Below are 15615 nucleotides of genomic sequence, written 5' to 3' on the forward strand. Positions count from 1 at the left end.
TTTTTTTATAAACTCAATTAAGACTTTAATTGGAAAAATTTTCGTGAATTTTTTTGTGTAGTAGAGCATAGAGAATAGAGATATTTTTATACTACACAAAGTTTTTACCAACATTTGTTTCATTTCTGGTAAAAAAATTATTATTCTCCAATATGTAGGTTTCTGAATTTCCGGACAAAATTTATTTCAATTATATTTTAATTTTGGCTTCAATTTACACAGATGTACTATAGATATATCCGGAAATATAGTTTTTAAAACTATGTTACGATGTTTTAAATGCAAAAAACTTGATTTCGTGGCATACGGTCAAAATCTTAAGACCTTAGACTTTTTTCTGGTTGTATCTTAAAAGATACAGTGGGCATTTAAGGGTTAAACTTTCTTAACATTGTCTTTTAAAATGTTAAAGTTAGGAGGAGTCTAGGTACGATGGAAAATTCAGATTGAAAACCTATGTAAAAAACTTTAGTTCTTTATTGAACTAAAGTCTATGAATAATTATGAGCGGCATGTCTTCTTCGAAAATCTGGGAAAATAAACTCTGGTTAATATTTCATCAACTGATTCATTGACACTTTTGTCCAAGAAAACTTAGTTCGTATTTTTTTGAAAATTTTTCCAAAAATAGACCCATGATTTATTTTATTTGTTGGTTTTCTTTGAAGATGTCGTTGGATATTGTTTTTCGGCTAAGTGAAATGAATGACACTTTTATTTCAATTTACTTAAATATCAACCTCCCCGCGGCTTCCTCAACACGACATTAACACATGAAATAGGAATGTCTTCTTTACCACAGTATGTCGAATGTTTTCAAATTCCCCCCGTCTTAGAAAAATAAAACCGCGTATAAGAAACCCACCAAAAAAAATAAAATAAAAACAAACAAAGAAAGAGGAAAAAACTTTTGCGTAGTTAGTGTCGTTCTTGTCCTGATTTTGTTATTGCTTCTGTCTATCTGTCATTCGTTGGTGGGTGAGTGGTGTTGGGGATAGATTTTTCATTTAATCGTCGCTGTCGTTAGAAATTTTTTCTTATTTCAAAGTTTTCACTATAGCATTTTCTTTCCTTGATTGTTTTTGGGGCCCCGTTTCAGTTATTCCGGGGTTTTATATGCTTTACGCCTCTTCGTCGTCGTCTTCTTCTTCTCCTATCATTGTAAAACTCATTTAAAAATAATTAAAACTTGTGAATAATTACCTCCATTATTGGCATTTGCCAATGGTGATGAAAGCGATGTAGACGATGATGATGGGGACGATATGGAAGTGGCTGCTTGTGATCCTATGGCTACCGATGAAGCCGATGTCGATTGGAAGGCCGATGAGGAGGCTGCCGCCGCCGATACCGAGGATGGGGGCAATGAAGAGCTAGCCGTTGTCGTGGGTTGTCCGGTTTTAGAGCGTAACAATGAATTGTGTAACTTGGAGAGGTCTGTATTAGTACTTTTGGCCGCTGTTACCTCGGCGGCCTCGTTGCCGACTAGAACTGTACAGGGGGCAGTGGGGGACCAATGGAGGACACCAAAACCTACAACGAATAATGATAAATTGAAATGAAAGAAAAGAAAACATTTCGAAGAAGTCCCCCCAATTAATCTCGAATAACTTTAACTTATCATCATTCAAATAAAGAGGGGGCAAAGAAACGGAATTTCCGTTTCCTGGAGGCAAAAGAAGCTCTACTTTTAAAATTGTACAAATGTATGTGTGTGCATTTTTCATTCTCTTACCTGTTAAAAATATTAACAGCACACACATGGCCACAAACACGGATACAGATACAATGGCTATGCATTTGGCCGAGCATCGAGCTGCCAGATCTTTGCGGAAATTCATGGGAGCCGAATAATGATGCGAGGGTATGCCACTCATGACACTGCGTGGCGGAAGCACGGGACCCAGGCAATTGTTGGCATTCGAACGTTCATAACCTTTCAAGGTATCCTTGGTGGGTGTCGAACAAGTCGAACCGCTTTTATAATCGATGGGTGAACCTTTGTTCATGTCTGTAATGAAAGGGGGAAAGAAAAAACGAAAAGAAATTAAATGAAAGGATTTATAACAAATTCTCGGTGAATATAATTTAAATAAATTTAAAAAAAAAGGATTTTGTATATCTGTGATGAAAGAGAATGTCCAAGAGTAGGCAATAAGAAAAAAATCAATTAAACCCTCTCCAATGAAAAAAGCTATACATTCGGAAGTTAGTGATGAAGAACATTTAAAAATCACACCTAATTCCTGGCACGTAACTATGTCTATACCAATTCGAAATCTTGTTAGCCCGCTGTATATCCGCAAACTCCATAACCCTGTATAATTTTTGTTTTTAGTAAAAATAACAAAGTCCCAAAATCACGCATTTTTTCAGTTTTGTTATGTTTTTTTTTTGCTTTTTTTGTCTCTTCAAATACTTCCTCAGTTTATGTTCTTTATAGTAAGGCTTTGCTCCATTGGGATAATAAAACATAACCTCAAACAAAACATTGGCTTTAGCCTTCACTTATTATCAGGGATATTTCCACAGTTGAAAGGGATTTAACGTTTTCATTTCCGTTATTGGGAGAAAAAGGACCGAGTGTGAGCAGTTGGTGTTTGGAGCAGTCTATGATAGCGAAACAAAGATTTGTTCGACGTAGAGAGAGATAATAAATTCGTAGATGTCAAATGCTGGACAAGGATGTTAAAGAAAATGACCATGTTGGATATTTTGTCACTAACCGAATTTGAATGTATATGCGGGTGCATGTAAATATTTAAGGATTCCCGGTAGGCCATGAATTCGAAGTAAAATAAATTGAAGTGATTTTCTAAAAAAAATGGCACGATAATACTTTTCATTTTGGGCAAAATAGTGTATACGATCTGGTACAGTGAATTGTTTGTGTGTCTAGTTAAAATTGTTGAATTTTCCATTCACAATACCAGTTTATTGTGAATTATTTGTAAGAGAAAGTTATAAAATAGGCAACACTGTCAAATAATTAGATGATTTTGGCAGAGAAAAGAGTATCCAATTGCTATATTTATCTATTTTATTGTATATTACAACTTCACGATTTAATTTATCTATTGTGATCCTTTTTAGACAAATAATATCAGAGCTCATTGTATAAAATTGTTTTGTGGTTTATTTTTCTTCTTTATAATTTAACTAATCATTATAATTAGAGAAAACAAGATGACGCATTTTCAATTCACAATTGAAGTTTATTGTGAATTATTTGAATGAAAAAAAAAATATAAAAAGTTCAATACAGATCAATAAATAGAATTTTTCTGTAATGTTAAGAGTACAATTACTATTTTTAACTATTTCATAGTTTTATATAAAGGGTGATTCTTTTGAGGTTAGGATTTTCATGCATTAGTATTTGACAGATCACGTGGGATTTCAGACATGGTGTCAAAGAGAAAGATGCTCAGTATGCTTTGACATTTCATCATGAATAGACTTACTAACGAGCAACGCTTGCAAATCATTGAATTTTATTACCAAAATCAGTGTTCGGTTCGAAATGTGTTTCGCGCTTTACGTCCGATTTATGGTCTACATAATCGACCAAGTGAGCAAACAATTAATGCGATTGTGACCAAGTTTCGCACTCAGTTTACTTTATTGGACATTAAACCAACCACACGAATGCGTACAGTGCGTACAGAAGAGAATATTGCGTCTGTTTCTGAGAGTGTTGCTGAAGACCGTGAAATGTCGATTCGTCGCCGTTCGCAGCAATTGGGTTTGTGTTATTCGACCACATGGAAGATTTTACGCAAAGATCTTGGTGTAAAACCGTATAAAATACAGCTCGTGCAAGAACTGAAGCCGAACGATCTGCCACAACGTCGAATTTTCAGTGAATGGGCCCTAGAAAAGTTGGCAGAAAATCCGCTTTTTTATCGACAAATTTTGTTCAGCGATGAGGCTCATTTCTGGTTGAATGGCTACGTAAATAAGCAAAATTGCCGCATTTGGAGTGAAGAGCAACCAGAAGCCGTTCAAGAACTGCCCATGCATCCCGAAAAATGCACTGTTTGGTGTAGTTTGTACGCTGGTGGAATCATTGGACCGTATTTTTTCAAAGATGCTGTTGGACGCAACGTTACGGTGAATGGCGATCGCTATCGTTCGATGCTAACAAACTTTTTGTTGCCAAAAATGGAAGAACTGAACTTGGTTGACATGTGGTTTCAACAAGATGGCGCTACATGCCACACAGCTCGCGATTCTATGGCCATTTTGAGGGAAAACTTCGGAGAACAATTCATCTCAAGAAATGGACCGGTAAGTTGGCCACCAAGATCATGCGATTTGACGCCTTTAGACTATTTTTTGTGGGGCTACGTCAAGTCTAAAGTCTACAGAAATAAGCCAGCAACTATTCCAGCTTTGGAAGACAACATTTCCGAAGAAATTCGGGCTATTCCGGCCGAAATGCTCGAAAAAGTTGCCCAAAATTGGACTTTCCGAATGGACCACCTAAGACGCAGCCGCGGTCAACATTTAAATGAAATTATCTTCAAAAAGTAAATGTCATGGACCAATCTAACGTTTCAAATAAAGAACCGATGAGATTTTGCAAATGTTATGCGTTTTTTTTTTTTTAAAAGTTATCAAGCTCTTAACAAATCACCCTTTATAACACTTTGAAGCATTCATTTGTCTACTGTGATTGTATTTAAAAAACTTAACCTAACCTAACCATCATCAAATTTGAACATAACTTGTTCGTGGATAAGTATTATAATAAATATAAAAAGTCGACATTGAAGATGAAACTCTAAACTTTTTAAAAATTTGGAAAAATAGGAATACAATTTTGACAAGATTTTCTATAGAAATAAAATGTTGAGAAAAATTTCTATAGAAATAAAATTTTGACACAATTTTCTATAGAAATAAAATTTTGACCAAATTTTCTATAGAAATAAAAATTTGACAAATTTTCTATAGAAATACAATTTTGACAAAATTTTCTATAGAAATAAAATTTTGACAACATTTTCTATAGATATTAAAATTTTGATAACATTTTCTATAGATATTAAAATTTTGATAAAAATTTCTATAGAAATAAAATTTTGACAAAATTTTCTATAGAAATAACATTTTGAGAAAATTTTCTATAGAAATAAAATTTTGAGAAAATTTTCTATAGAAATAAAATGTTGAGAAAAGTTTCTATAGAAATAAAATTTTGACAAAATTTTCTATTGAAATAAAATTTTGACAAAATTTTCTATAGAAATTAAATTTTGACAAAATTTTCTATAGAAATTAAATTTTGACAAAATTTTCTATAGAAATTAAATTTTGACAACATTTTCTATAGATATTAAAATTTTGATAAAAATTTGACCACATTTTCTATATAAATAAAATTTTGACAAAATTTTCTATAGAAATAAAATGTTGACAAAGTTTTTTATAGAAATAAAATTTTGACAAAATTTTCTACAGAAATATATATTTGACAAAGTCTTCTATAGATACTAAAATTTTGGTAAACATTTTGGAAAATAATTCTATAGGAATAAAATATATACAAACAAAATTTTCTATAGAAATCAAAAACTGCAATATATGATTTTTATTTAGTAGTTTGTTGATAAAATTTTCTTCAAATTTTGGTAGATTATTTTTGGATCGAGTGGCAACCGTGATCCCTACTCGTGGACACTCTGCAAAACTAATTGTGCAAAACTCTCAATATTTGTCAATAGAAAATGGCCAAGTAGACTGATAAAGGTCATATATCCTTTTTTCATCCCTCATGCAAGGATATAGTTTCTCGAGCGGTTTCCTGTTTTTTGGCACAGATCTATCAGTTTGTCTGACGCCATGTTTTAGAAGATAATTCGATTAAATGACATGTAAGTGGCAGTGTCAGAGACAGTGTCAATGGTAGTGGCAAATAACGATGCAACATCACCATTGCCACATTTTCATTCTATTTCTGGCTGGAGAATTATTTTTGTACAAATTTTGTTTTACTCCCATTTCGTTGTTGTCAATAGGACTGACTGACTGACTGACTGGTGGCCATAAATTCACAGAGATTCGTAGTGAAATAAAATTGTAGGGGTAGTCTGTGACTGCATATCATACTGTCGTCTCTACTTTAAGGGTGCGTATCACAAAGCTTTCAATTTGTGATTGAATGTGGTAGAGCAACTGGCTTCGTGTAACTCATCTCGTTTTTTTGTTACTGTCGTTTTTTCTTTAATTTTCTTTCTTTTGGGGCGTTTTTTGGTTGAAATCTCTTCAAATATGTAGGAAAAAAGGGATTGTCTGAGTAATTTTGGGTAACACAATATCGATAACGGTTATAATCACATTACCAGCCAGACACATAAAAATGTGAAATATGTATGTGTGTATGTATATAAATACATATAAAATATATAAAAAAACTAATCAAATAACTTTAGAGATAGAAAAAACAGGGCTTAAAATCAAATAAAATGAACAAAAAACTAAAACCTTGTAAAGTTGTGAGGTGCAGAGAATTTTTTCTAATAAAAAAAATTAAATATATAGTTTTTGATATAAAAAATCTTAAAATTATCCATATACGAGTAGCAAAATAAACATATAAAATATGTTTGGGAAAAAAAAACAAAATGTTTAATATGCAAACAAAACTTTATATATATTTTTTTAAATTTAACACGAAAACTTAATGAAATTTAAATCAAACGAAGACAAATAAAGATGGCCTTTTTTTACATTAACCTCTATATTCATAAAAATTAATTTTGTCAAAATTTTATTTCTATAGAAAATTTTGTCAAATTCTTATTTCTATAGAAAAATTTTGTTAAATTTTTATTTCTATAGAAAAATTTTTCAACATTTTAATATCTATAGAAATTTTTGTCAAAATTTTATTTCTATAGAATATTTTGTCAAAATTTTATTTCTATAGAATTTTGTTTCTATAGAAATTTTTGTCAAAATGTTTTCAAAATTTTATTTCTATAGAAAATTTTGTTAAAATTTTATTTCTATAAAAAACTTTGTCAAAATTTTATTTCTATAGAAAATTTTGTCAACATTTTATTTCTATAGAAAATTATGTCAAAATGTTTTTTCTATAGAAAATTTTGTTAAAATTTTATTGCTATAGAAAATTTTGTCAAAACTTTATTTCTATAAAAAATTTTGTGAAAATTTTATTTCTATAGAAAATTTTGTCAAAATTTTATTTCTATAGAAATTTTTGTCAAAATTTTATTTCTATAGACATTTTTGTCAAAATTTTAGTTCCATAGAAAATTCTGTCAAAATTTTATTTCTATAGAATATTTCGTCAAAATTGTATTGCTATAGAAAGTTTTGTTAAAATTTTATTTCCGTAGAAAATTTTGTCAAAATTTTGTTTCTATAGAACATTTTGTCAGCATTTTATTTCTATAGAATATTTTGTCAAAATTTTATTTCTATAGAATATTTTGTCAAAATTTTATTTCTATAGAAATTTTTGTCAAAATTTTGTCAAAATTTTGTTTCTATAGAAAATTTTGTCAACATTTTATTTCTATAGAATATTTTCAAAATTTTATTTCTATAGAATATTTTGTCAAAATTTTATTTCTATAGAAATTTTTGTCAAAATTTTTTCAAAATTTTATTTCTATAGAAAATTTTGTTAAAACTTTATTTCTAAAGAAAATTTTGTTAAAATTTTATTTCTATAGAAAATTTTGTTAAAATTTTATTTCTATAGAAAATTTTGTCAAAATTTTATTTCTATAGAAAATTATGTCAACATTTTATTTCTATAGAAAATTATGTCAAAATTTTATTTATTTAGATTGTTTTTTCAAAATTTTATTTCTATAGAAAATTATGTCAAAATGTTTTTTCTATAGAAAATTTTGTTAAAATTTTATTTCTATGGAAAATTTTGTCAAAATTTTATTTCTATAGAAAATTATGTCAAAATTTTATTTCTATAGAAAATTTTGTCAAAATTTTATTTCTATAGAAAATTTTGTCAAAATTTTATTTCTATAGAAAATTTTGTCAAAATTTTATTTCTATAGAAAATTTTGTCAAAATTTTATTGCTATAGAAAATTTTGTTAAAACTTTATTTCTATAGAAAATTTTGCCAAAATTTTATTTCTATAGAAATTTTTGTCAAAATATTATTTCTATAGAAAATTTAGTCAAAATTTTATTTCTATAGAAAATTTAGTCAAAATTTTATTTCTATAGACATTTTTGTCAAAATTTTATTTCTATATAAAAATTTCGTCAAAATTGTATTGCTATAGAAAATTTCGTCAAAATTGTATTGCTATAGAAAATTTTGTTAAAATTTTATTTCCATAGAAAATTTTGCCAAATTTGTATTTCTATAGTAAATTTTGTCAAAAATTTTTTTTACTTAATTTAAGTTGGCAACATTTTATGTAGCCAATTGGAAAATTAGTGTTTGTGGTATGCTATCGCAAGTGTGTGTAAGGGTTCATAGTTTTCGCATTAGTAAAACATTTGGAAAAGTTATTTAATATCAATTAAGTCCATTTATCGAACTAAATCGAACTTGTGCTGCAGTAGTTTTTGGTTCATGTGTGTGATGATACATAGATTTCTAGTCCACAATTTTATCTCCAGACATATTTTTGCTAAAGTTGTTTTTCCTATTGTTTTTGTTCTGTTTTTTTACTGTAAGTTAAAATAGAGTGAGTATCTAAGGGATAACCATTGGCGTAGTTAGGAAGTAATCATGTGTTAATGCTATTTTAAAAACCATGGTAGCAAAATAGAAAATAAATCAATATTAAGTTAAACAGACAATTAGAAGAGTGTGTGTCTGTTTATTTTTTAACTGGCATGGAAAATGGATCAAAAATGAATTGTGAAATAAATGTTGTCCGTCTGGCAGTTTAATCGTGGCCAAAGTTTGCTGCAGTCATTAGGAAACGATTTTAGATTTTTTCAATTATCAGGGCTCTAGTTGTAAGGGATGAGATGGAGAAAGGTTTATTTTTTTTGTAATTTTATTGGTAAAAGTTTGATCGTTTCACATTTTATTGTGAGGCACTAAAAAGTTTTTTTTTTGTAATCAATTAAATTCCAGTTTTTGTTTTTGATAAAAATTACTATATAGTTTTGTTAGTTGATTATTTTGAATTCTTCTTTATCACATGGTATATGAAGGGACTTATATGCGAGTATATTGAATATAACTTAGTATTGCTATATTTTTAAGTATTGTTAGTTATTTTCCCCCTCGAGTGCTTTGTAGCATTTGGTCTTCCCTATGGAGGAAGCCCTTTTCTAGCTAGCCCATGTGCTTGGCCATTTTTCTACCATTTTTAATAGTACACCATTTGTTACTAATTATCATGGCAATAAACGAACAAACTCGGCAAATTGGACAAAAGGGAATTTATAAAATCCGTAAAATGCCAGAAGCAAAAAAACCTGTATAGTTTTGAGCAGGAGAATGTGGATTGTACACAAGTGCTATGGTACATACGATAGTGATGATGATGAAAGAAAATAAAATACGAATTCAATATTAAGTGAAAATTAATTAGTACTAATTGATGAGCAATTTTTATACCAAATCCTTTGCCGTTTCGTTATAGTAGTAAGCAATATAGCAATTGTACGTTTCAAAGTTTAAATTTATAAAATACATTGGAAAATTATAGGACTTCAAGTGGTTTTCAAAATTTGTTTTTCAAATATATGATTTTAATAGAAATGCTAATGAAAATTTAAAATAAACATAAACACAATTTATACAAATCTATACAAATTGGAAAATTATTGGAATTCAAGTAGGTTTCAAATAATTTTCAAATGTATCAAATGTATATTTTAAATTAAAACATTCAAGGGAATCTGTTAAAGATATAATAATAATTCTCTCCATATATGTTGGAAAATTATGGGAATTCGAGTAGGTTTCAAATGGTTTTCAAAAAAAAACAAAATATTGTAAATTTAAACACGTTCCTTGTTGTTAATGAAAATTTATTTTAGACGTAAGTTTACTTTACCATGATATTTCTATATATGGAATTTATGAAAAAAAAATTATACGTTGAAAATTATTGGAATTCAAGCAGATTTCAAATGTTTTTCAAATGTATATATTTACTTAAAACACTAAAGGGATTTCGATATAGATAAAATATTATTTCTCTACATATTTCTTGGAAAATTATTAGAAATCAAAAAGGTTTCAAATGTTTTACAAAAATAAGTTCTAAATTAAAACATGAAAGGAATTTTGATATAGACATAAGCTCCAGGAATGCTAATGATAATTTATTATAGATATAAGTCTATTCTTTATATGGAATTTATGTCCATATAAGCAGGAAAATTATTGGAATTCAAGTAAGTTGCAAGTGTTTTTCAAACGTATGTAATAACTTAAAACACTAAAGGGAATTTGTTATTAATATAATGTTATTTCTCTACATATATGTAGGAAAATTATTGGAAATCAAGTGAGTTTCAAATGGTCTTTAAAAAAAATGTAAATTAAAACACGAAAGCTCCAGTTTTCTAAGCTTTGCTATACTTGGACTAATTATTATTTCTCTTTTATGTTGGAAAATTATTCGAATTCAAGTAGGTTTCAAATGTTTTTCAAATGTATGTTCTAAATTAAAATACTAAAGAGAATTTGATTAAGATATAAGCCCCAGTTTCCGAGGTTTTGCCATATTTGTACTAATATTATTTCTTTTATATGCTGGAAAATAATTGAAATTCAAGTAGGTTTCAAAAGTATGTTCTAAATTAAAACACTAAAGGGAATTAGATAAAGATATAAGCTCCTGTTTCCGAGGTTTTGCCATATTTGTACTACTATTATTTATCTCGCTTCCTAAACTAAAAAATTATTGGAATAAGGCCCCACATAATATTTAAATCTCAATCAATTTTCAATGGAATTCTTCGACTACGTGCCATAATAAGGCGCAGAAAATCTCCCTTATACATGACCATTCTCAGTTTTTGTTACCATTCCTTTCTTTTATTTAAAATTAGGGATATATCTAAAAAATTTAATCCTTTAAATTAAAAGCATAAAAAAAGAAATTATATTAAGCTTATATTAATTTTATGTTGATCCCTTTTAATATCGTATCGTTTGAATTAAATTCAGTAGCATCAAGCGGAACCTCCTTCTCCAGTTTCTTTTGCCTTTTTTCCATTTCCTTTATAATTTTTTTCTAGTTTCTTTAACTGTTCTTCTTGTATGCTTACATTTCGAACAGCTACAAAATATAATAAACTGCTGATTTAATCTTCTTTAGACAATATTATATGCTTGACTTGTGCTCTGCTTAAGAAGTGGAAAAACGAAAATATTTTCAAGCATACAAAATATGGAGATTTCGTGATGCAAAAAAAGAAACAAAACAATAATTAAATAATAAAAAAAATATAAGCAAGGGTTTAAATATGAAAATAAGCTGACAATATTATAAAGAAAGTAAAAGAAAGAAACAAAAAAAATTACAGCTCATACTTTAATGTAGAATAATTTTGAATTATTCTAATTTAAAATGTATACAATATTGTAACTTATTGTAACGACAAGTAGCTTGGTTTTTATGGAATAAAAATTTATTAAAAAAATAATACATAAAGGGTGATTCTTTTGAGGTTAGGATTTTCATGCATTAGTATTTGACAGATCACGTGGGATTTCAGACATGGTGTCAAAGAGAAAGATGCTCAGTATGCTTTGACATTTCATCATGAATAGACTTACGATCTGCCACAACGTCGAATTTTCAGTGAATGGGCCCTAGAAAAGTTGGCAGAAAATCCGCTTTTTTATCGACAAATTTTGTTCAGCGATGAGGCTCATTTCTGGTTGAATGGCTACGTAAATAAGCAAAATTGCCGCATTTGGAGTGAAGAGCAACCAGAAGCCGTTCAAGAACTGCCCACGCATCCCGAAAAATGCACTGTTTGGTGTGGTTTGTACGCTGGTGGAATCATTGGACCGTATTTTTTCAAAGATGCTGTTGGACGCAACGTTACGGTGAATGGCGATCGCTATCGTTCGATGCTAACAAACTTTTTGTTGCCAAAAATGGAAGAACTGAACTTGGTTGACATGTGGTTTCAACAAGATGGCGCTACATGCCACACAGCTCGCGATTCTATGGCCATTTTGAGGGAAAACTTCGGAGAACAATTCATCTCAAGAAATGGACCGGTAAGTTGGCCACCAAGACCATGCGATTTGACGCCTTTAGACTATTTTTTGTGGGGCTACGTCAAGTCTAAAGTCTACAGAAATAAGCCAGCAACTATTCCAGCTTTGGAAGACAACATTTCCGAAGAAATTCGGGCTATTCCGGCCGAAATGCTCGAAAAAGTTGCCCAAAATTGGACTTTCCGAATGGACCACCTAAGACGCAGCCGCGGTCAACATTTAAATGAAATTATCTTCAAAAAGTAAATGTCATGGACCAATCTAACGTTTCAAATAAAGAACCGATGAGATTTTGCAAATTTTATGCGTTTTTTTTTTTTAAAAAGTTATCAAGCTCTTAACAAATCACCCTTTACAATTTTTTTCAAATATATATTATTTTTATTGCAGCTTTGGCAAATTTAAAAATTTTTTATTTTATTTGTTTTTTAATTTTTTATATATCCTAAATTTATCCAATTTTTTTTTTTAATTTCGTTCTTGACACTTTCAATCCTTTATTTATGCTTAACTTAAACTCACCTTAATTTAGTTTGTTATTTCTTGGACCTTCTATATATTTTTACTGCTTAATTTTTTGTGCTATCTTTTATTTTGCCATAGAGCAAAAAGGAAAAGATTGATGGAAAGTCATTAAAAATGGTCATAAATCAAGTGATTTAAATATGGCCGACCCAGCAGAATTTGTTAGTAAGATATGCCCAGAAAAAGAAAATACCCTGGGCCAGGCAGAATAAACCTTCGTAATTCTTCAGCGGTGAGAGTGTGTATATATAAAAGAAGAAGACAAGCAAGGAAGTTTTAATTTTTCCCCAACAGAAAACTTTTTTCTATTTTCTGTGAACATGCAAATTAATTGCCTGCTGCTGCCTTAGCACTTCTATGCTCTCGAATAAGCAATGATGAGGTTTTTGGTTTTTGGAAATGGTCGAGGAAGTATATTTTTCCTGTTTTCGCTGGTGGCATTGTTTTAAAGGAAGACACAACAAGACTACAATAATATACACCAAGCGTTGTCTTTGCTTAAACGTTATAGGATTTGCTACTTTTCTACTTCAATGCCTAAGACTAACGAGTTTCCGTTTTAATTTTTCTCTTTTTCTGCTTGGCTGGAAGGGTATTTTGGTGTGAAGGAAGTATGAGATGGTATGGGTGCTATCTCAGGTTGCTTTTATATTAATTGGGAAAATATTATAAAAAATATAATTTAAATTCTCTTCTTTAAGAGTGTTATTATACTAAAGAAAAAAAGAACTAATTGCTTTAAATATTGTTATGAAAATATATTCCAAACTCATTTTCAAATACAGGACATGCAAAAGTTTTGCATTAGAATTAAAGACAAAAAGTTGTGTTACTCTTACAAAAAATTTTAAAATACAAAAATTTTAATTTACAAAATTTATAATCTTCTTACATTATGGAGTTCAAACAAAATTCAAACAACATTTTAACAAAATTTTCTATACAAATAAAATGTTGATCAAATTTGCTATAGAAATAAACTTTTGAAATAAAATGTTGATCAAATTTTCTATAGAAATAAAATTTTGACAAAAATTTCTATAGAAATAAAATTTTGACAAAATTTTCTATAGAAATAAAATGTTGACCAAATTTTCTAAAGAAATACAATTTTAACAAAATTTCCTATAGCAATAAAATTTTGACTAAATTTTTGAAAGAAAAAAGACTTGACAAAATTTTCTATAGAAAAAAAAAACATTTTTGCTAAACTTTTGAAATAAAATATTGATAAAATTTTCTATAGAAATAAAATGTTGACAAAATTTTCTATAGAAATAAAATTTTGATAAAATTTGCTATAGAAATAAAAATTGGATAAATTTGCTATAGAAATAAAATTTTGACAAAATTTTCTATAGAAATAAAATGTTGACCAAATTTTCTATAGAAATACAATTTTAACAAAATTTCCTATAGCAATAAAATTTTGACTAAATTTTTAAAAGAAAAAAGACTTGACAAAATTTTCTATAGAAAAAAAAAATTTGCTAAATTTTTGAAATAAAATATTGATAAAATTTTCTATAGAAATAAAATGTTGACAAAATTTTCTATAGAAATAAAATTTTGATAAAATTTGCTATAGAAATAAAATTTTGATAAAATTTTCTATAGATATAAAATTTTGACAAAATTTTCTAAAGAAATAAAATTTTGACAACATTTTCTATAGAAATAAAATGTTGATCAAATTTTCTATAGAAATACAATTTTAACAAAATTTCCTATAGAAATTTTTAAAAGAAAAACACAAAATTTCCTATAGAAATAAAATTTTGACTAAATTTTTAAAAGAAAAACACAAAATTTTCTATAGAAATAAAATTTTGGCCAAATTTTCTATAGAAATAAAATGTTGATCAAATTTTCTTTAGAAATAAAATTTTGGCCAAATTTTCTATAGAAATAAAATGTTGATCAAATTTTCTTTAGAAATAAAATTTGGCCAAATTTTCTATAGAAATAAAATGTTGATAAAATTTTGACAACATTTTCTATAGAAATAAAATTTTGACAAAAATTTCTATAGAAATAAAATTTTGACAAAATTTTCTATATAAATAAAATTTTGACAAAATTTTCTATAGAAATAAATTTTTGACTTAATTTTCTATAGAAATAAAATTTTGACAAAATTTTTCTATAGAAATAAATTTTTGATAAAATTTTATATAGAAATAAAATTTTGAACAAATAAAATATAGAAATACAATTTTAACAAAATTTCCTATAGCAATAAAATTTTGACTAAATTTTTAAAAGAAAAAAGGCTTGACAAAATTTTCTATAAAAAAAAAATTTTGGCCAAATTTTCTATAGAACTAAAATATTGATCAAATTTTCTATAGAAATAAAATTTTGGCAAAATTTTCTATAGAAATAAGATTTTGGCCAAATTTTCTATAGAAATAAAATGTTGATAAAATTTTCTGTAGAAATAAAATTTTGACAACATTTTCTATAGAAATAAAATTTTGACAAAAATTTCTATAGAAATAAAATTTTGACAAAATTTTCTATATAAATAAAATTTTGACAAAATTTTCTATAGAAATAAATTTTTGACTTAATTTTCTATAGAAATAAAATGTTAACAAAATTTGCTATAGAAATAAAATTTTGAACAAATTTTCTAGAGAAGTTTTGACCAAATTTTCTATAGAAATAAAAATTTGACAAAATTTTTTATTGAAATAAAAAATTGGGAAAAATTTCTATATGTTAGAACATTTTGACAAAATTGCCTGTATAAATAAAATTTTGCCCAAATTTTCTATAGAAATAAAATTTTGGAAAAAATGTCTATAGAAAAAAAAATTGACAAAATTTTCTATTGAAATAAATTTTTACCAGAGTTTCTAAAGAAATAAAACA

The 15615-nt window shown here is 27.6% G+C and overlaps 1 protein-coding gene across 2 annotated transcripts in view; it reads right to left on the reverse strand.

The window, feature by feature from the left end:
- Ten-m (teneurin transmembrane protein Ten-m) overlaps window positions 1–15615 on the reverse strand; it is a 394884-nt gene that overhangs the window by 22702 nt on the left and 356567 nt on the right. For both annotated transcript variants that reach the window (XM_075305335.1, XM_075305334.1), the window contains exons 3-4: window positions 1736–2011; window positions 1204–1533 (exon numbers count right to left, since the gene is read on the reverse strand). In XM_075305335.1, coding sequence (XP_075161450.1) covers window positions 1204–1533; window positions 1736–2011 — 606 coding nt within the window. The remainder of the gene's footprint in view (window positions 1–1203; window positions 1534–1735; window positions 2012–15615) is intronic.

The sequence above is a fragment of the Haematobia irritans genome, chromosome 4 (genome assembly GCF_050003625.1).
Source record: "Haematobia irritans isolate KBUSLIRL chromosome 4, ASM5000362v1, whole genome shotgun sequence".
NCBI classification, from domain to species: domain Eukaryota; kingdom Metazoa; phylum Arthropoda; class Insecta; order Diptera; family Muscidae; genus Haematobia; species Haematobia irritans.